The sequence below is a fragment of the Rhamphochromis longiceps genome, linkage group LG20 (assembly GCF_057381845.1).
Source record: "Rhamphochromis longiceps isolate RC_006_pf linkage group LG20, R_longiceps_female_GT1.1, whole genome shotgun sequence".
Classification (NCBI taxonomy): domain Eukaryota; kingdom Metazoa; phylum Chordata; class Actinopteri; order Cichliformes; family Cichlidae; genus Rhamphochromis; species Rhamphochromis longiceps.
The window spans coordinates 37566423-37587237 of NC_140576.1; the positions used below are offsets into that span (position 1 = coordinate 37566423).

The 20815-nt window shown below is 42.9% G+C and overlaps 1 protein-coding gene across 3 annotated transcripts in view; it reads left to right on the forward strand.

Moving 5' to 3' along the window:
- LOC146645901 (PDZ domain-containing protein 4-like) overlaps positions 1-20815 on the forward strand; it is a 51771-nt gene that overhangs the window by 16832 nt on the left and 14124 nt on the right. For 2 of the 3 annotated variants that reach the window (XM_085393303.1, XM_085393305.1), the window contains exons 3-8: positions 12001-12054; positions 13726-13828; positions 15599-15839; positions 15974-16058; positions 18125-18223; positions 18959-19021. In XM_085393303.1, coding sequence (XP_085249429.1) covers positions 12001-12054; positions 13726-13828; positions 15599-15839; positions 15974-16058; positions 18125-18223; positions 18959-19021 — 645 coding nt within the window. The remainder of the gene's footprint in view (positions 1-12000; positions 12055-13725; positions 13829-15598; positions 15840-15973; positions 16059-18124; positions 18224-18958; positions 19022-20815) is intronic. The other variant, XM_085393304.1, reaches the window with a different exon arrangement.

The window sequence follows — 20815 nt, forward strand, 5'->3', positions numbered from 1 at the left end:
AGCAATGACCACAAAAAACCAACCACACAGAGATGCAAAACGTCAGTCAATAACACAATAACATGCTTATCTTCCACCAGCATGTATGGGACATGAAGCTGATTGGACAACTGAGCACAACAGGGAGTAAGATTTGGGTTTAATAGCGCTGGAAGGAAAAAAAAGAGAGATTATTTGTGCTGCGTCTGCCAAACAATCGTGAATGACTTGAGCTAGCACCTGTACTTATTTTGCGGAAACGTGTACTAAACAACTGAATTTAAGAACTTGGTAAAATCCGAGCTTGCCCACAAGGACTTGAGCTTCCTGGAAACTTTATGTTACGACATTCTGAAGGCAAGTAAATGATTCAAAAGCTCGATAAATGAGGTGTAAGAGCATCTTCTGCAGGGACCCTGGAAATGTGTTTACAGTATAGAGGGTGTGAAATGTGTCCACAAACACCATCACTGGCTCAACATGAGCGTTAAAGGGACGTTGTTGTCAGAATCCATTATCTGTAACGACGGCTCACATCATCAGAGAAGCCCCCGGGGGCTGAGGAGGGGGGTGGATGATGGCTTGGATCGGCATCGTGTTTACTGTGCAGTTATGAATCTTAAACACACAAGATGGAGGTAATCTATGTGTTAGTATTCAGATTATGTTATACAGTTAAACTCAGAGCAACAAAGCATCCATAACCAGCTGTCTTTATGCAGATATTAAACTCAGACAGTGCAGAAAGCTCTAAATCAAAGCTGTGAGGCTGGAAATGAAGAAAAACAAAGTTTTGCGTATCTGAAATGGATCTGTCAGAGACAGAGGCGGGAGCTGCTGGCATACCCCGTATGGAGCAGGTGTGGGTAGTTGGATAGGTTAAAATATCTCGTATCCGTCACTTTATGAAGGAACAGCTTTCACATGTTTTCCAAACACGTGAATGTTTCAAATTAAATGTAATCAAAATGTTCTTTTGTGTGACGGAGTCGGTCTGGCAGCTGCTGTAATTAGCCGAACCACCAACGAGGGGAAAAAGGTTTATGCACTCAGACTGTGGAGGTCCTGCGTACTCAGAATGCTTGAAACCTCCAGTAACCACAGGTTTTATAGAGGTCAGAGGTCAAATGTGATGTGATATCAGCATGCGAACTATAATGTGATACTTCGAGTCCCCATATACCAGTATCATTTCTTACATGTTGCCAGTACAGCAGATAGTTTTAAAGATTAAAGATTTTTCATGAAAGTTTGACCTTATTTGATCTTGAAGAAGAGGTCAGAGGTCAAAAGTGATACTTAGAATTTCTATTTAATGTAAATATAAGTAATACCATTATAAAATATGATTTCTTACTGTCACTTATTATCACTTTGACCTCCAGGTTAATCTATTCAACCTAAAGGAGAGGTCAGAGGTCAAATGTGACATGAGATTTTAAACGTTTACATGGTTCTTTCTGTATGTTGACAACACACAGAACACTTATAAATATCATAGTTTCTAGTTCTAAGGCCAATAAATCATCAAGTTGGATTTGAAGACGTCGGTTGATGTAACACAAAGATTCCTGTTAACATGACAAACATAATATTTTTCTGATGCTGCTCCAAATGTGAGTTGATCCTTTCAGTCTCTCATCTTAATAACAGAAAGAATGACGATGATGATGAAATGGCTTTTGTTTTTCTCCTTCGTGGAAACCGTACTGCCATTTTCTTTTCATCCATTTGGATGCTGACAAGTTTGAAAGTTTGTGGCTGATGTGTGTGTGATACAACCTTCTGACCAAGTTTGTTAGCATTAGCTGACAACACAGCAGCTAACCCCGTCCTCAAAATACAGAATTGTGTCCTCATAGGGCTGCATCAGGGTAAAACTCTGCCAAATCAAACATGTAAGGACACCATCATCATCATCATCATCATCATCCTAACTGTTGTAATAAAGGTTCTCATGAAACCACGCCTAAACGTGATGACCTTTATATGACTGCTGTGTGACTGCAGGAATGCAAAGTTGATAAAAGAAATGATTTTTAGGTCATGAATATTAAAACCCATCATTGCAGTAATGCATGTTTATGCGAGGGCAGTTTTATAGCAAGCAGTGTGGATTTACATAATGGGCACATGACTGAGAATCAGCAGAGATATGTTCTGTAATATGTGCCAGTGCCCATCATGTGCAGCTGAAAGCTAATAAAGCACAATCTGAATGATTTGTGTTCATATTTCTATGCTACATGCTTTGTTTGCGCTTTCAAAATGAAATGTATGTATGCTGGTGTGAGCACCAGGGGCAGGCTGAACGATCCGAGCCACGACTCAGTAATATCGATGGTGGATGGACACGTCATAGAAAAGAGAAAAACTAAAGGAAGAAAGAAAAATGGTGATATTCTTGCGGGCGAGTTTTTCATAAACCTTTGGGAGCTCTGTTTGGAATAAACATGTTTCTGTTCACATACAGTCTGAATCTCAACCTTTTCCCATGGTGCTCATCGTGGGAACAAAATGCAGAATGTCTGAAAGCAATGAAAAGAGTCTGCTCTCCCAAATCACACTCTCAGGTTCTTCTGTTTCTCCATTTATTTGACAGCAGGAGCAGGAAGTTGGCGGAGAGTTTGAAGTCCTTAAACTTTGGTCTTTGGTTCTGTGCAAATATCTTGAGCTACATGTCTTTTTGCTTCCAAAGAGCTAGACATTTAGGTCAATTTAACTCAAAGTTACACACAAACTGCTGCTCTTAACTGATCTTAGAGTCAGCGACAGCTTGCCTCACACTCTGCTCTCCATCAGTCTTCCCACCAAGAGGTTTATCAAACAAACTGCAGAGCCTCAGCTTGACAACATCCAGTCTTTGTTAAGCGTGCGGACACTCCTGTGAAATGGAGACACGCTACAGTACCTAATCGGGTTTAAGTCAAGTGTAAAGGATCCGTGCAAACAGGCAGGAAGCTTCATGACTGAACGGTGTTTGAAATAACTTTGGTACATTTTCATTGAGGTTGATTTTTAGGTAAACTGGGCTGGTGCCGCTTGCCTTGTTTGTTCTGCATTTAAAGAAACCAAACAACTGGAGGACAAAAGAAGACGAAGAGTGAAGGTCATGTGGTCAGGAAGCAGGAAAACAAATCTAGCAAAGGCCGGACACAGGTCCTGAGTGGAGACCAACACATGTCGTAGTTTAGTGTTGCATTTCAGGCAGGAGTGCTGGAGATCTCAAACACATCTGCAGTGCAGCAAAAGCAAACCTGCACAGAAACACACACAGAGCTCCATCATGGACTGACCTCCTCAGAGTGCAGACCTCAGTGTTACTGAAGTGTGGGATCATCCTGGCACTGAACAGCACGAAAGGCAGAAACATCCAAAGAAGAGCTTTGAATGTCCTTCAAGAAACCTGGAGACCTGTTCCTGGAGATCATTACATTACAAGAAAGCTGCAGTTAAGGAATAAAGGTGGTTAAACCAGACATTGACGTTTGAGCTTATTGGAATCGTGCAAACTCTGTTTTGCTTTTATATACTGGATGTACATAAAAACATTTTCCTAGCAAAATATCAAGTACTTTTACCAGGTACTGTAGATGTGTTTCTCAGTGGGTGTGAGGGCCCCTCCCCCCTCTCCTCTTCCTGCCGGTGTCTGCAGATAAGGAGGATTGTTGGGCTAATATGGGAATGCCTGTGCACACTGCCGCTCAAACAAGCCCGGGGCACTTTCAGTCTGAACACTGTGTAACATTTTCCTCTGGTTACTGAATCGAAGGACATTGAAGGACGTAGGATTTAAGTCTGTTTGCTCGATGTGCCGGCGTTCCGCCTTAAAAAACCTCTGATTAATCAGGGCCTGGTCTGAGACCGCCTCCACGTCACTGAATCCTCTTCTCCACAAATGTTTATCATTTTTTCTTCTTATTTATGTCTTTGTTAAAAAAAACAACCTAATAATTGGCATCGTTAAATGTACGTTTTCCCCTCTGTCACTAGCCACCAACTGACTTGGAAAAGTGCACAAGTGTCTGTGTTCACATTTCCACACAGACACTTGAGTGGAGCAGTGCATTAAAGGAGGGCATCTCAAACTTGCATGAAACAAAAGCTTTCTGTAAAGCTAGAAACCATTAGAGAGTAGAAAGAGTGTTTTTGTGGTTGTTTGAGTAAAATGATCCTTAAAGAAAAGCTCTGGTCTGTAGCAGCAGTTGGGTGCCAGGACACACGCTCAGTGCGAAGACTGGTGAACTGGCTGGTGTGAGTCAGATCTCAGTTTTCAGTCTGGTCATTTATCTACATGCACATGGGCAACAGTCACATTTCTGCAGGGAGCTGATTTCTTCAGTGTCAGAGAGGTTCTTGTAATTGGGTAAAAGGATGAGGAAAAAGTATCCAGCTGTGTTTCTTCTTAAAGCCAGATGTGTCTACAGTGTCTGAGCAAAGTGCACGGCAACAGAGGCAGAGAAAGTATGGATGTGACAGCGGAGCTGGAGGGGAAAAGGATGCACACGTCCAAAAAAGATTTCCTCCTTCCAGAGGCTGAAGGAACCTGCTAGAAGTCTGAATATGTCGTTTTCCCTCCTTTGCAAAATTAGTCTCGTTGGTACATGTTTGTGTGCATGCTGCCTCAGTGTTGGAAACTTAAACAATGGCACATGGACAACATCATCCAGAGTCTCCAAACAAAGCTTACAGACTCATAATGGTCCTCTTTCACAAAGGGTCAAAGTTCACATTAGGAGGCTGGAATTCTGATTCAGTAAAAGGACCAGATGTTACAGTCCCTGATCATGCATTGCTTTAACTGGAGAAAATCTTAAAGGATGGCTGTTAAGAGGAAAGCCCAGAAACTTTACCAGCAGCACACATCGTTGTGCGCCTCGACTTTCGGTCTTTAACCCAGGCTAATCTGCCATTTTTTCTTCCTTGGTTAGGGTTAGCGATTAGAGATCTGATCTAGATTATCATTTTAAAACGTGGGACACATCGTCAGTAGTGGACCTTGGATTCATCGGCTGTTTCAGCCGTTATCGCTAGACACCCTCATCCAAGGAGGCCCTGCCAGGGTTGATCAGGCCCCGGAGTGTCTCTGGAGTTGCACCACGATGGTGGTTTAATTACTAGTAAAATGCTGTAATAGCTTCCAGCTAGTACTCTGCCAGTGTGGACTGTGTAGACTTCATGTGTTTCAGTAATTGTTGTTCTGTGTTTGTTAACCTGATTTCATAGCCCTGCAGAGTAGTTTGCATTTTGCTTTGTCATTTTTATAGACTTTCACTTCCACAGGACAACCCCGTCTCACTATTATGTCTCTGTACATAATAGTGAGATTGCAGACTGATGCTGCCAAAACAGCAGCATCAGTCTAATTATCTCCAAACTTTCTTGGTTCATAATGTTTCAGTTCACATTTAGTTTTCATGACTCACTGTTGAATATTCACCTTGTTTATTATTTTACTTTATTTTATTATTTGTGTAACTTTGATGTTTGTGCATTTTAAAATCCATACATTCACTTTTTAAACAATCTGTTTTCTCATCATCACATCAGACCAGAGCAGCACCTGCAGCACATCTTTCACTCTTTCCCTGCTCAACTCGTCTCAGCGCTTTTAAGATGAGAAACACGGCCTCAGACTTGGAGGTGCTGATTCTCCCCCGACTCACTTCACTGGGATGCAAACCCTTCACAGCTCAATGAAGATGAAGCCAACAGGACCACAGGAAACAGTGATGAGATGCTGAGACTGTTAAATCTGACATCTAGGCTATTTCTAGAAACCCTGTCCATAAATGGCTTGAACAGAGTCAAAGGGCAGCGAGTCTGACATACAGCTGCCCATGAAAACCAAGCTCTTGCTGGATCGTTTCAATATCCACGTCTATGAATAGCCTGAATATGAGCTTTTATGTGATGCCCAAGCTGACCTTAGCAAACCGAACCATCAAGCTATCTGATCTTAAAATGCTTTTGTGAGTTGAGGAGCTGCTGGTTTCGATGCTGTTTAAAGACTTGTTGTTTCCTCCCGTCTGTTACAAACAGGCTCCATCAGTCAGGCCGACAACAAGGAACAGATGTTGTGTAGGAGGAACGTTGGATTATTGCTGCTCCGGCAGAAGCATCAGTGAAATGCCTGGAAGCTAAAATGGAAATGTTTGAATCATGAATCATAATTAAGAGTGTTTCAAGGAAACGCTGGAGGTTTTCAGTGGGTTGGAGCTCTGTGGAGACTCCACTCAATGTTGAACACAACAGATGTGATTTTGCTGTGAGAATGTGAGCTGAGGTGTTCGTGTGAACAAAGGTTGGACAAAGTGCGTCTGCGTTGTTTGACGGGACGTGTAAATGTGCACGTTTTTAAATTCTTAGATGTCTGTTCTTCAAAAAAATAAAAAAATGCAGTAACCAAGAAAAAAATGTCACGTTTACTGAAATCCCAGCTCGATTTAAATGTAAACGTTGATCATAATAATCACGACTGAGTGTAATTTGAGTATAATGACTGAAAACAAGCTGGACGGTGTCCACTGAAGCCTGGCCCAGTTTCAGATGCTAGCTGTGTTTCAATCACACTTAATTTTGCTCATTGATTATTTAATGATTGCAGCGATTATGATTCATTTTTAAAGCTTTGAGTCTGGATCATCGTCACAGGTGTGAGCTGGGAGGACTTTTTAAAAGTTTCAATTACTTTTTATTTTATAATAATAAAGCTGAGATGTGGGGTTGCTATAGAGACACAGACCTACAGTCACCATGTTTGGATGCTCGATGTCAGTCTGTAAAAATATATTAAAAATGTTTGAAATAATTAAGAAAATCGGTGTAAGAAAGGCCTCTTTTCTTATGTCAACCTGTCAGAAAACATTAATATCACTTAATTTTCAGCAGCACCAGTCTTAGTACCATCCTCCCCCTGCTAGCAGCTTCACTGGTTTACCATCACCTCGTTTTAATGGTGCTTGTTCTGCTTTGCTGAACAAAAATAATGGGCTGAATCTGTGTGAGGACGCCGGAGCAACGATTCTCAAAGTTCAGATTCAACTTTGTGTCTGACTTTTCACAGCCTGCTTGGTTAGGTTTGGTTAGTGTTGGTTAGGTTTGGTTAGTGTTGGTTAGGTTTGGTTAGTGTTGTTGCGTCACCCGTCCATGTGTCCATGTGTGCAAAGAGATTCTTAATCGCAGTCGTTTTATGGAAGCATTCAAAAGAATGTTTTTGCTTTTTCTGCTCATAAATGTATGTGTAGAAATTAGGGACCTGTCCAAAAACAGGTGGATGCAGACTGACCACAGAGGCTGAGCATGCCGCCGCAGCAGCCCTCCTCTAAATGAAGTCAGTTCTCCACTGAGGGCCTCTTTGTAGTTTCCACTAATCTTCAGGTCTATTCTTCAAACCTAAGCTTGACTGCTATTAGACTCTGAAAGTCCAGATAACTGAAAGAGGTGAGAAAGAGAAATCAGAGTGCCATTCACTCCTTTTTTCATCTTCTTTGTCACCCATCCCCCATTTTCTCTCTTTCTACTCCTCATTTTTCTTGCAGTTTGTCCTGATTTCATCCTCCATCTCCTCTTTCTTCCTCTCTGACCGCTCCCGTCTCCTCCTGCTGCTCTCTCTCTCTCCCTCGGGTATGATTATAGTATCTCTGCTTTCCCCTCGGCGTGCTCTGAAATGAAAAATGGATCCCTCACACATCTCTCTCGCCTGTTTGTGTGTTCATGCGCTATAGAGACCGGGTGGGTGAAAAAGATAAATGACAGGAAAATGTGTTCATGTGGAACTAGTTCTGCGTGTGTGCTGATAGATGTGGTGGAAGTGTGTGTTGATGGCATCAGTAAATAGTTAATGAGCAGAGAGAAGAAACGTGTTGAAGCCCCAGGAGCTGCTGATGCAAACGGAAACACTGAAAACACGGCAACAACAATGCAGAACAATAAAAGGAGTCACCGGCGGCTCCACGTGCCACGACGATCAGAGCAGCTTAAAGCTGATGGCAGTCATTTTACTCAAAAGCCCAGCAGGCCTGTAAAGTCTCAGCGCACCGTCTGCTTCAGTGGCAGCTTTTACTCGTCTCTACTTTCGCTCTAATCAGTTCTGCTGCCTGTTTGCACGTCAAGTCCCATGTCAGACTCGGCTGTGACGGCCGTTTGTGTCAGCCGGTAAACGTTGAGCCCAAGTGCAGGAATAATAGAGTCCAGTCATCCTTTTAAAGGTTTGTGTTCTTCACATGCCTAAAACTGCACTCTTCATGCTGAGCTTCCTGTGATGGATTTAGGGTTGGGGTTTTGTTAATTTGGTGTTATGGTACTATCACGTCATTAAGATAAGATGGGGCCTTTTATGTGAGCAGAAGGATTGTAAACCCGATTCTGTTTATGGGAGAACACATTTGTTTTTCTCGACAAACTGAACCTGCTGCGCCTATTAATTAAAAAGGAACACATCATGTGTTCTTTGTTAATATTGGCTGAAGAAGTCAGGAGCCAAACAGCAAAGGAGTCTCCCCCACAGGGTTAAAAAGGATGATTTTAGGAATGCTTTCCACTTGTTGAATACAATCAATAATCCATCTTAAACACAACAGGCTTCTGATGGAGTTTCATCCAGCTGAACTGAAAGCTCCATCGGATGTCGGGGTTCTCTCACGGGAAAAGTAGAAGGGCTGTTTCCAACAAAAGGCAACAGTCAGCTCTTTTCTCTCATTCAATTATTAATTTCACACTCCACTTAGCTGTGATTTCTGTCCGCCTAATGTGGCAGAGCCCAGTCGGGACGAGTATTGTCATCATCCTGTAGCCACACGTGCACGCCGCCGTAATGAGCCGGAGCGCGGCGGGGGGGGAATGTTTTGAGTGCTATAATTATCATGGACAAGAAAATCACACACTCAGAGTCAAGTTCCACATCCACACAAACAAACACAGTGACGCCAGCGTGCTCACCAGCCGTGCCATCAGAGGCGACAGCTAAGACGCGCACGTCGCTCAACTTAAAAACCAAAAAGCAACTGTTTAAATATTAAATCTGCAACATGAAATAATTAACTAGAAACATTCTGCCTTAAAACTTCTTTACTTTATTTAAATGTGAAACATTCAGAGTCATATAAAAGGACTTAATGGTGCTCTTCAAAAAAGTCCAACTCGCTCAGTTATTTTCCAACAAGCGTTAAAACACAGGACACTTAAACATGAGCTCATAGCCTTTGTACAACACACTAAAGAGCAAATGTTTGTGTCCCATATGCACACACACACACACACACACACACACACACACACACACACACACACACACACACACACACACGCACACACACAGAAATGTTTTTAGTCAGTGCAGAGATTCCAGGCAGGCGTGTTTAATGGGAGATGAAACACACAATAACAGTGAGAGCCTGATAGATGATTGTGATTATTGACTGGATATTGACCGTCTCAAGCCTCATGTTCACTGACAAACACGTACAGATGCGCGTGCGCGGACACACGCACACACGCACACACACACACACACACACACACGCACGCACGCACGCACACACACACACACACACACACACACACACACACACACACACACACACACACACACACACACTGCCAGACAACCTGCAGAGGGCATGTAATGCATAACAATTAGCTCTGAAACAAAGGCAGGGAGGAGGAGGAGTGTGTGTCTGTGTGTCTGTGTGGGTCCATGCATGTGTTCATGAGCTGGTGTGTCTCACCTGGAAGTAGCAGGTTAGGCTGTACGTTTAGTTGCTTCCTGCATGTGTGTCTCCAGGCATTAGTTTGATGAGTGTGTGTCTGCACACATTAATCTGATGAGTGTTGACTCCAGCACGCCTGAGCAGCTAATAGATACAGTGCATTAATTATTACAGCACATACCTGTAGAAACACTGAACATTCTCATAAATAATTACCTGCATGTTCATTTCTAAGCAGGTGTTTCCTTTAATATCTCCCCCCGAGTGACGGCTGCACACCCTCTGTTCTGCTTACAGCTGTATTACTTATGCTAATGTGTGCAGCTCATTGCGTAAATGCTTGTCACGAGCTGTTGATTGAGGCGGGAGCCAACTAGAGGTGAGCGGCTAGCTTGTAAATTGGCGTCTGTTCTGCCTTAAGTGTGCAAAACACTGTGTGGGTTTCATTTGACAGTTTGTGTGCTGTAACATGTGGCACTACACCTGAAGTCTGGACGTGGAGCAGGTCCCATCATAATGTCCACCATGAGGTTACTTAGTGGTAATGTTTTCACCAGGGCTAAAAATGCTAACAGGAACGATGCTGCACTTTGTGACATCACATGAAAACAGGTTTTCTGCTATTTTATATTTTTGTGCAAAATGCTACAACAGCCATGTTTGCACATCTTCCTGCTGCTGACTGATCACTAAATGGATGATAATTGTCTGATAATTATTTAAAACAGCATCAATAAGCAGAAATGCTTCATGAATGAACTCAGTGTAAAGCTCATGGTTCACTGTGAACAGATCGCCAGCCCCTCCCAGGGCTAACACAGAGAGGGCACCATTCATGCTCACACCCATGACTGAGTACTGTGAGCCAGAGAGAACCCACACAGCCGGCCCGTGGATTCAAACCCAGGACCGTCCTGCTGTGAGGCAGCAGAGGCGCTTTTCTGATGTCATCTGAGCCTTTTGGTTCAGTTTGTAACGTTGAGGGTGGCGTCTTCCTAACACTGCATGAATAGCTTAAAATGACTGAAGGCTACCCTCAGAGTACAGGATAGGAGTACTGCGTGTTGTTCCCGAACAATAACTTGAAAAAATACCAGTTATGAATAATTCCAAAAGTAATTAAACTGCAATTAATTGAGTAAAAATACACAGATGGAGAAAAAATGTTTAGTGCAGGTGAAGATGTTGAGTTTGAGATGTTGAAAGGTGAGAAAACTGATTTGTGATAGAAAAGCTGAACACAGACAGGAGCGACGTCCTGTTTGTGAGACGCCTCCTTTTCTGATCCAGACCAAAACAAAAACCGGGAGAAGTGTTTGATCACAGCTCTCCAACAGCGACACCAAAAATCCACAAAGATCCTCAGTGGAGCAGAAGCTCCTGTTTTAAGCTCAGCTTGTCAGAAAGATTCTGTCGAACATGGCTATAAATCTGTAAAGTGCCAGAGCACAAAGGCAAAACAGTGGTTTGCCATCATCTTAGTGACGTCTATTCGACTCATTTCCAGCACATCATAGCGCTCCGGGTACTTCGACTTGCTCCCACAGTCCAAAGACATGCAGTCAGGTTACACGGTGATTCTCTACAGGAGTAAATGTGACTGTGAATGTTTGTCTGTGGCTCTGTGTCAGCCCTGAGACGCTACCTGACTAAGGTGTGCCCCCAGCCCCAGACAGGCTCCGCCCCCACACGACCCTGAATTGAATAAGCAGAAGAAAATGAATAGATGGATGTAATGCTCCTTTAGTGCAGCCCTCAGTTCAGCCTCTCGTCTTCTCTTCTTTTGTTTGGCTGCTCCTCACAAACAGCAGGTGGGTGGAGCTTCTTACACCACCTCACGATGACATCACACAGATCAAAAAGCAGAAGTGTTTCAAGCAGTCAGACAGAGTACTTCTACACACACTGACCGCATCATTATTACAAATGCATAAAATCAGCAACAACATAGCTGTGCGTCCAGTTTGTAACAAAATACAGAAAAACATTTATTTACGTTTATTTTATTTTTAGACGTCATTTCATTGTTAAAAACATTAGACCCTGATTGTGTTTGTGCGCCTTTTATTTCATAGCCTTTATAAAATAACAGGTGGAAAAATGAAATATTTGAGTGGTTTTTAAACACAGTGCAGCCAATGAGGAATGTTACACCTAAAATGTGGAAAACCCTTCGGAAACATTAAATCTCTCCATGTGTTAGACAAGAAAAGAAAAAAAAGGAATTTTGTCTCGTTTTCTGTTCCTGGACAAACTCCAGGGCGTCTCTGTGACCTCACTGACCATCAGTCTGTGTCTTTCTCTCTCTTAGCAGAAAGGCTGGAGTAGCTCCCTGCGGCCGATGGACAGACACGGAAACGTAAAGGTAGATCTCACTGCTGCCATCCGTCAGCTTCCAGTGATCCTCCTCCGTGTCTGACTTCTCTTCCTCTTTGCCTGCTGTCCCGCTTCCCTCCATCCGCCTTCTATCTGTCATCTTTAATACGGTTCCACTCCCATAAAGCTGATGACAGATAGAGAATATTTCCTCCCACTCTGCCGCCTACACAGTTTTTAATAACTGATTTATCGGAGGAAGGTCTGATAAGTGTGCGCCAGCTCTCTGAGCAACCAGAAGCTCTCTTTCATGTTTCCACATCTACATTTTAAGCTTTCTGTATTCACTGCCTCCATGTTTCAACACCTTCCTTTACTCTTACAATACAGCTTCCACCTCTGATTCCAAAACCTTTAATCTCACAGGAACAACATTTTAAATAAAAAGCCCTCAGTAGAATATTACACAGTGACAGGTGGAAAGACTTGGCTTAGAATATTTTATTAAAGAATAAATAAGCAGAGTGTTTTCTTCAGTTTTCTGTTGGGCTCTGTCACCGTTTCTCTTTAATAAGATCAGAGAGGTTCAAAGTTCAGTAAGTGACCGAGCAGCAGTCATTCTAAACAGAACCCACCAAGAAAGTTCCCACCTCGTCCACTCACAGCTCGGGTCCTCTACCAGAGGCCTGGGAGCTTGAAGGTCCTGCAGTATCTTAGCTGTTCCCAGGACTGCGCTCTTCTGGACAGAGATCTCCGATGTTGTTCCCGGGATCTGCTGGAGCCACTCGCCTAGCTTGGGAGTCACCGCACCTAGTGCTCCGATTACCACGGGGACCACCGTTACCTTCCACATTTTTCTCGAGCTCTTCTCTGAGCCCTTGGTATTTCTCCAGCTTGTTCCTTCTTCCTGATGTTGCTGTCATTGCGAACCGCTACATCAACTACGGCCGTCTTCTTCTGTTTGTCTACCACCACTATGTCCGGTTGGTTAGCCACCACCATTTTGTCCGTCTGTATCTGGAAGTCCCACAGGATCTTAGCTCGGTCATTCTCCACCACCCTTGGGGGCATCTCCCATTTTGACCTCGGGACTTCCAGGTTATACTCGGCACAGATGTTCCTGTACACTATGCCGGCCACTTGGTTATGGCGTTCCATGTATGCCTTGCCTGCTAGCATCTTGCACCCTGCTGTTATGTGCTGGATTGTCTCTGGGGCATCTTTACACAGGCTGGGGTCCTGCCTGGTGTGATAGACCCCAGCCTCTATGGATCCGTGCTCAGAGGTTATATATACACATATATATGAAGCATAGTGAAAAACACCACAACATTAAACACATCCAGTATTAGTGAGCTTTTAACAAAGATAAGCATCAGATTAGATGTTGATTCTTCATACAAGAAAATAGTTTAACACATCTCAAAGAATAAAAAGATCCTGATTGAATTAAATAAAGTAGAATTTATTCTTTTCTTTTTTCCTCCTTGTTTTAAATGTGTTTTTGTTTATTGATTTTAATCCAAATCCATGTCCATGAGTTTGGCTAAAGGCTGTTTGAGTTCTTTTTCATCAGCCTCTGATATGATGCTAAATTATTGTGTCTGCATACATTTCATCACCGTCTCTGATTTTTGTTTTCCTTGTGAACTTAATTTATTCTTCATGCGTTCATTGTCTGCATATAAATGAAGCTGGATAAACCTGCATTCTTCTTTAGCTCAGAGGAAGAAGACCCTCTCAGCTGCCGCTAGACCGATCACAAAACTCCCAGGAGCCTTTGAGCCAGTCTGGGCTGGGGTGCAAAAGTCACAGGAGGAAAGGTAAACAGTTTATCAGATATTAGACGCATGCAAAAGCACAGACCGTGTCAGTGCTTTTACCTGCTTCTTTCACAGGTGCTTCCTCCTGTCTTTGAAGTTTTGTGTTTCTGTCAGACACAAATCCTTTTTCCTTTCTTTTCCCGTCTCATCCTCACTTCTCTTCCTCACTTTTAGCCCAAACCACACTTAATGATCTCTCTTTCACCGTTCCCATATTCTTGCCTCATTACATCTCAGCTAATCTTTTCATCCTTTTCTTTTCGTTCTGCCTCATTTAAGCTAATGTTGCAGCTCCCGCTTGTGATATTTTATCTGTCTCGTCTTTCTCCCTCATTTCTTTAAACTTTTCATCTCTCTCGCTCTTAGCATCAAATATTCGTGTCATTGCTGCAGTTCAGCCATCTTTTCTGATGTAACTGCAGCGTTTTAATATCCGTGCCTCTGTTTCACTATCACTCACGTCACCTGCCTCCTTTCAAGTCTGCTCACTTCAGTTACTCGAGCAAACAGTTGCTGATGAAAACACATGTATGCAATATTGTGCAATATTACTATGAAAAACATACAGTCACCTGTGAGCCACACATGATGACGGTGGGGAAAAAGAAAAGACCTCCATCAGTAGGTAACATTTCAGACAACTGCAAAGTGAAAGCAAGGCGATCGAAAGGTCCCACAGCCAGTGAACGCATCTACTGCCACTTGGTCCTTTCATATGAGTCAGTTAGCCCGATTAGGCTCTAAATCAGCCACCACAGCAGGACTTAGTGAAGGCCAGTATCATGGTTTGATTCAAAACCTTGTGACCGGGAGGGGTGAGAGAAGGAAGACAGGATAAAAGACTTATAAATGTAATGCAGCTGTTATTGAGGGCGGAGAGGTGATTTGTGTTTGTGAGCAAATCTCCAGCAGATAGAAAAGACAGTCCAGGTCTGATGTGGACAAAAATGTTGGTGAGCAACAGATCACAGGTGCAAATAGTCTGTAAATGCTGGGAGTCTGGGTTCATGGTGTTCTACACAAAGGTGAGATTTCCATTTCTCTGTAGAGCTTCTGAAGGTCAGCTGAGTAAATCTGAGAAAAAGCAAAGCCTGAAATGTGAAGGCAGCGTTTGGCTTCAGATGGACTGCTACTTTGTGTGATAGCAGGACGTCTGAACTCTTCATCATGTTAGACGCCACCTCTGAAGGTTGTAGCTCAAAGCTACTCCTTTGATTTCGCTGACCTGATCATGCACCACCAACCTGGGACTCTCCACCGTTTGACCCTAGAACTGAAGAAGCTTCTCGGATGAGAGGTGAAACGTTTTCAAGCAACTTAAAGAAGTCCGGATGCTTTTCTTTCCAAGCTCCTTAGAAAACATTCTCAGGTTCACAGTTGGAAGAGTAAGACAAAGACAAAATGAAAGGTTGGAGCTAGAAGTGACCAAAAGGATAGGAGTGTGTAGCCCAGTTAACATTTATTTCTGCTATAAAGTCAATCATTCTCATATTAGAGTCTAATGAGGAAGGGCAGTTTTTAACACGTCTACGTCAGTTACACTTTTCACATCTTTCTGCTGTACATGATAAGCCTGGGTTAGCAATAAGCACCCCAAATTATAACTACTTGTTTGGATACAGTTTGTTTGGACGTGGTTCCATGTGGGACATCTTCAAATCATCACAAAATATTATAACGTGTAAATTTCAGTTTGTCCCAAGAGTTTCAGTTTAAACTCGGCTCCGCTCCGTCATCTGTGCTCCTGAATCTCCTGCGTCTCCTCCTCAGGTACGTTGGTGTGCGGAAACGGGACGGTCAGCTCCTCCGTCTCTTCTGTTGCCATGGTGGCGATCCCTGACTGTGTTGACAATGCAACGCAGACTGACATCAGTTTCCAGAACACTCTGACCCTGGGGAGAAGCAGAGGTCACCACCACCACCATGGTGAGGGAGGCTCCTCCTCTCCCCCACCACCTCCTCCATCACCTCCCCTCCCTCACCTGGCAGTGCCGTACGAGATCAATGAGTTGTACGTTCTGACTCGTGGTCATTTCTTCACACTAAAACAACATTGATTTAAAACTTTCCACACATTCCACAAATGTCTCAAACACTGGACACGATGGTGATCGGTTCCTCTGTCCCCCACCTCTCTGTCTCCAGCTGTGTGTTTGAATACAACGACCCCAATGACTACTTTGATGTATCCAACCACGAGGTGGACAGGCAGGATGACCTGGAATATGAGGTGAGAAAGCGTCAGCTGCATTTCCAACAACCAAATGACACAAAATGAAAATGCTCCAAAAATTCCTTCGGCAGTTTTTCCCATTCACTAACACAATGGTTGTCAACCTTTTTCAAGCACTGGGCCCCATCCTGAGAGGAACCTCCACATACCCAGAGGCAAATTTGTGACTCCATGAAAAATACATGCACAAAGCCACATGCAAGTCACTTATCCTGATGAATACGTCTGGAATATAAAGCAGGGCTCCCAGCTGTGGTTCATCATGTCAGCTCAGAGCAAAGACTCAATTTTCATGCATTTTCAATCACGTGTCTCCCCTGTGAAAGCAAGACAGAAGATACCATTCACTGTTTCACTGCATGTGAAGGATATCCAGAATAAGACTGAAACACATTGGTTGGCCTGGCTGTGTTCACATTTTAATTTGATCCATATGAGCCACACAGTGGATGAATTTGACTGCAGCGTAGGAGACGGTAGTTTACGTCTCCGAGACAAATCTTTGTTCGTTGGTCTGGAGATAATTTTGCACAACTGATGCATATTAAGACTTAAAGTAGCACACTCTCTATTTGAGTCCAAACTAAACTGTCTACTGCGCTCACTCTGCATGCACCTTTGTGGGCGACATTTCCATCGATCCACATTTTCTGTTGCTCATCCAGGACGGGTTTCAGCAGTTGCCTCCAGCTGTTCTGGTGGGACACCGAGCTGCTCCCATCCCTGTCCAGTGTGCCTTTGAGCCTCCTCCCTGCTGACCTCAGCCTCACATGACTGCGGTGTAGTTCATTAGTACTCTGATACTAGTCTGTTTTTAATTTATGAAATTAACTTGTGTATAATATTTATCAGTATCAGATTTAGTATTTTTGCATTGTCCTTTTCTCATGGTGGAATCAGTGAAATGATCATTCTTTTAAAGGGAGCATGAAAAAAGACGAGGAAGATGTCAGAGACGAAAAAAATCACTTGAAGTAAAAAATATAAGAATTCAGACATTTATACCTGTGCAGCAACAATCAGGCCATCGAGAGCGGGACTGAAACAAAATGACTTATTTTGTGAGTAAAGGTCAGATCCGTCATATTTTTGGTGTATAAATATCTAATGAGCCGCTGTTTTAGGCTGAATGGACGCTTTTCTTTGTTTCTGCTTCACTGGTTTGACTGTTTCCTCAGACAAATGACAGTTTGGTCATTAGAGAGGTCAGCAAAGTGGAAACGTCTTTTCCAGCTGGTATATCAGAGACTTCCTCTCTTCAAATTACAATCATTAGATAGCGTGCCCCCTTACTTACATCCTTATCTCCAGATTTAATTGCCTTCCTTGAATTTCATCCTTCATTTCCTTCCTAAATCACCTTCTCCTCTCTGTCCATTTCCTCTGTTGATGCCCTCCAGCTAAAACCAGTGAGGTGATTGCTGGATATATGATGGTCTTAACTGGTCTTTACAAACCTCATCCTATTATTGATGGTTTGCGGTGGTCTTTGAAGAGCGCTCACTTGCTCTGTCTGCTCAGTTTTATCCTTCAATAAGGTTTCTGTTCAAAGTCAGTTCGATCAGACATTTTAATCGTTTTTATCCCATTTCTCTGACCTCATTATCGCTCCTAACCTTTTTATTTGCCCTCTTGTTCCCCTCACAAACATGGATGCTCTCACCCTTCAACATATTTGTCACGTATCAATTATTAGCAAGTTCTGTGTGTCAGCGTATGAAATACAGTGAAAGAAAAGACAACACAAACTTTATCTGATCAGGTCTGTGTGAAGTGTCAGGTTATGGGTCAGTAACTTTAGAAAAGCATTTGGGTCTCTGTTAGAGTGGATGGACTGAGAGCCTCAACGGTTTTTCAAATGTTCAGATACAAAGAACAGTGAGATTTTTCATGTTGGACCGTTTCAGCTTTACACTGAGCTGTAAAGGAGACGGGAGCCACTCAGATAATATTCATGATAATAGCTGCTTCACACTTGCAGAATCAACAAACAAACAAAGCTACGTGAAGAGCTGCGAGGCTCACCAGGAAGCATCTAACAGTGTTACCTGTGTTTCCTGCAGGAGGTGGAGCTGTACAAGTCCAGCCAGCTGGAGAAGCTGGGTCTGACGGTCTGCTACAGGACGGATGATGAGGAGGATCTTGGCATTTATGTTGGGGAGGTAACAGGAGACAGGAACCTATCTTCTTTTAGCCCTTTATTTGAAAGTCATTAGTGCATTTACTAATTCACTCTCTAAACTCACTCTCTAGTAGTTTTTCTGTACATCATTTGGTAACACTTTATAACACAACCCTTGAATAAGGCGCAAGTACCCTGTACTTATGTGCAGTTTGAGGGCAGCAAGTCAGGCTTTTGCAGAAAACAATAAAACAAGTACACTGTAAGTATCCTGTAGTTTCTATGGTGTGCTTTGTGTTATGCAGTGACTAAGGTTCTAGTATCCTGTACTTATGATTTTACAGGGTACATGAGATATAAAATGGGGAAATATTGCTTGATTTTCTGGAAATTTACCATGAAATGACCCAGTACTTAAAATTTTATTTTTTTGTTATTATTTTATTGTTTCCTGTAAAACTAAAAACAAAACTGTGCATAATCACAGGGTACATGTGGTCTAACAGCGTAATTATTTTATTGTTTCCTGCCAAAACCTGACTTGCTGCCTGCAAGTACAGGGTACCTGCGCCTTATTCACGGTGTTCTACAGTGTTACCGCTCATTTAATGCATCCATTTAATGACTTCATTCATTACTTCTTAGAACCAGCCTCTCCTAATTTCTATTAATTATGCCAGCCTATAGTGACTTACTCATGTATTTATTAATTTATTATTAATGCATCTCTTTCCTAACTTATGAGGTAATGTATCACTTCTCACTTTCATGCGAGGTTAATCCAAACAGCATCGCAGCCAAGAACGGACGCATCAGAGAGGGCGATCGAATACTGCAGGTACGCAGACTCAAAACAAAAGGGAGGTGATTAAGAAACACTTCCACACTTTCTACAGAGCACAGTTATTAATAAACACAGGTGTTGTTTTTAACTGATTTGAAATTTTGAGTTTCGTCCTTCAGGTAAGTCAAAAACACGTCCTCCAGAAATAAAGCACAAACGTGTCCTCTCCCAGATTTAATGACTGTGAGGGTTAAAACAGACTCAGATCGAACTATGTAAATTTATACCTGCGACCCCTGGGACACTTCTGTCCAATCAGAGCGAGCTGTCAGCAGCCCAGTTACTGCTTCCCTAAAAATAGACTGCCAGAGAGAAATGGTGGGGGAGACAACATGTCACCCTGCGCTTCCACCGCTGCTCCTGAAGGCTGTGTGCAGACACTCGGAGACAAAAGGTGAACTTAAATACAGCTTTAATGCTGAACTCCAAAAAGGTACCAAAACTAAGACTCCAAGGTAAACTTACACAAACAGAACACACAGCAAGATAAGGATAGATGGCGACACAGAGAAACACAGGGCTTAAACACACAGAGGGAGCAATCAGGGAAAGGGTAACAGGAGGGACAACAGCTGGGGCAACTCAGGCCTAACGAGACAAAGGAAGCACAACCAGACACATTAACATGAGACACAGACTTTCAAAGTAAAACAGGAAACATAACACAGACTCACAGGCAGGCACTGCAACAGAGGGAACAGAGACGTAGACCGACACAGAGATACAGCAACAGAACAGAACCCGAAAACACAACTGTGACAAAGAAACCAAACGACTGGAAGTGATAAACAAAGCAAAAATCAAAGTCCAATAATAATTCAATTCTATTTTATTTACATAGCGCCAAATCACAACAAAAGTCACATCAAGGCGACTTTCTTTGTCATTTAATAATGAACACTCAGAACTCTGGGTCGACGACCCAGGCACCCCAACAGTTCCTCTCTGTTTGTCAGAGAATAGAGACTGGCATAACACAGCTGGCAGTCAATCTTAATGTATCTCATTCTAATAGTTCTTGTGCATGAAACGCTGTGCATATGAAACAGCTGCTCTAAAACACAGTGATGGTGAGACGCAGTAAAATAAAGGTAATTAACCTCGAGTCCAGACTAAAAAGGAACCAAATTTGAGTTAGACGTTGTTTGTAATCTGTTACAGAGTGAATATAGACTTAAATAACAAACAGTCAGCTCCTGCTGCCAACATGATGCAGGAAGGAGAAAGAAGAAGGTGTGAAAGCCTGATGTCAAGTTTTGAAATGTGAAAACAGGAAGAAGGATCCCAGAGAAGACGAGCGAGGACAGCTTCGTGCTTTAAGTGAAAACGGGACTCGCAGTAGGGGAATCAAAAAACAGGACAAACAGGAACTACAGGACAAGAGCAGACCAACAAAGGAAATGAGAAGGACACTGCAATCTGAAAAGCTGTCAAATGAAAATGATATAAATAGAAAAAACACAAACACGTCACCTACAAACTCGGAGCTTAAAACGACCTGCTTGATGGCGTATTGATGCCCAGGCTGCCGTCACTACTTTACCAACCACTGTTAGGCTACCGTGAGGTTGGGCCGTCTGCAGGAGCTTTAAGCACATGGAGTCTGTGGCTGATCCGTTTCACGTGTGTGTGGTTCTTCATGCTTTACGGAGTGCTAACTAATGAAAACCTCACACTGAAGCTACTGTCTGCTTATCATTGTTGAATCCTTAATGCTGATTTAGATTTCCTCTTCATGGGAAACCCCCAAACTCCACAGCCTCATATGTGATACTGCACAGTGAATTC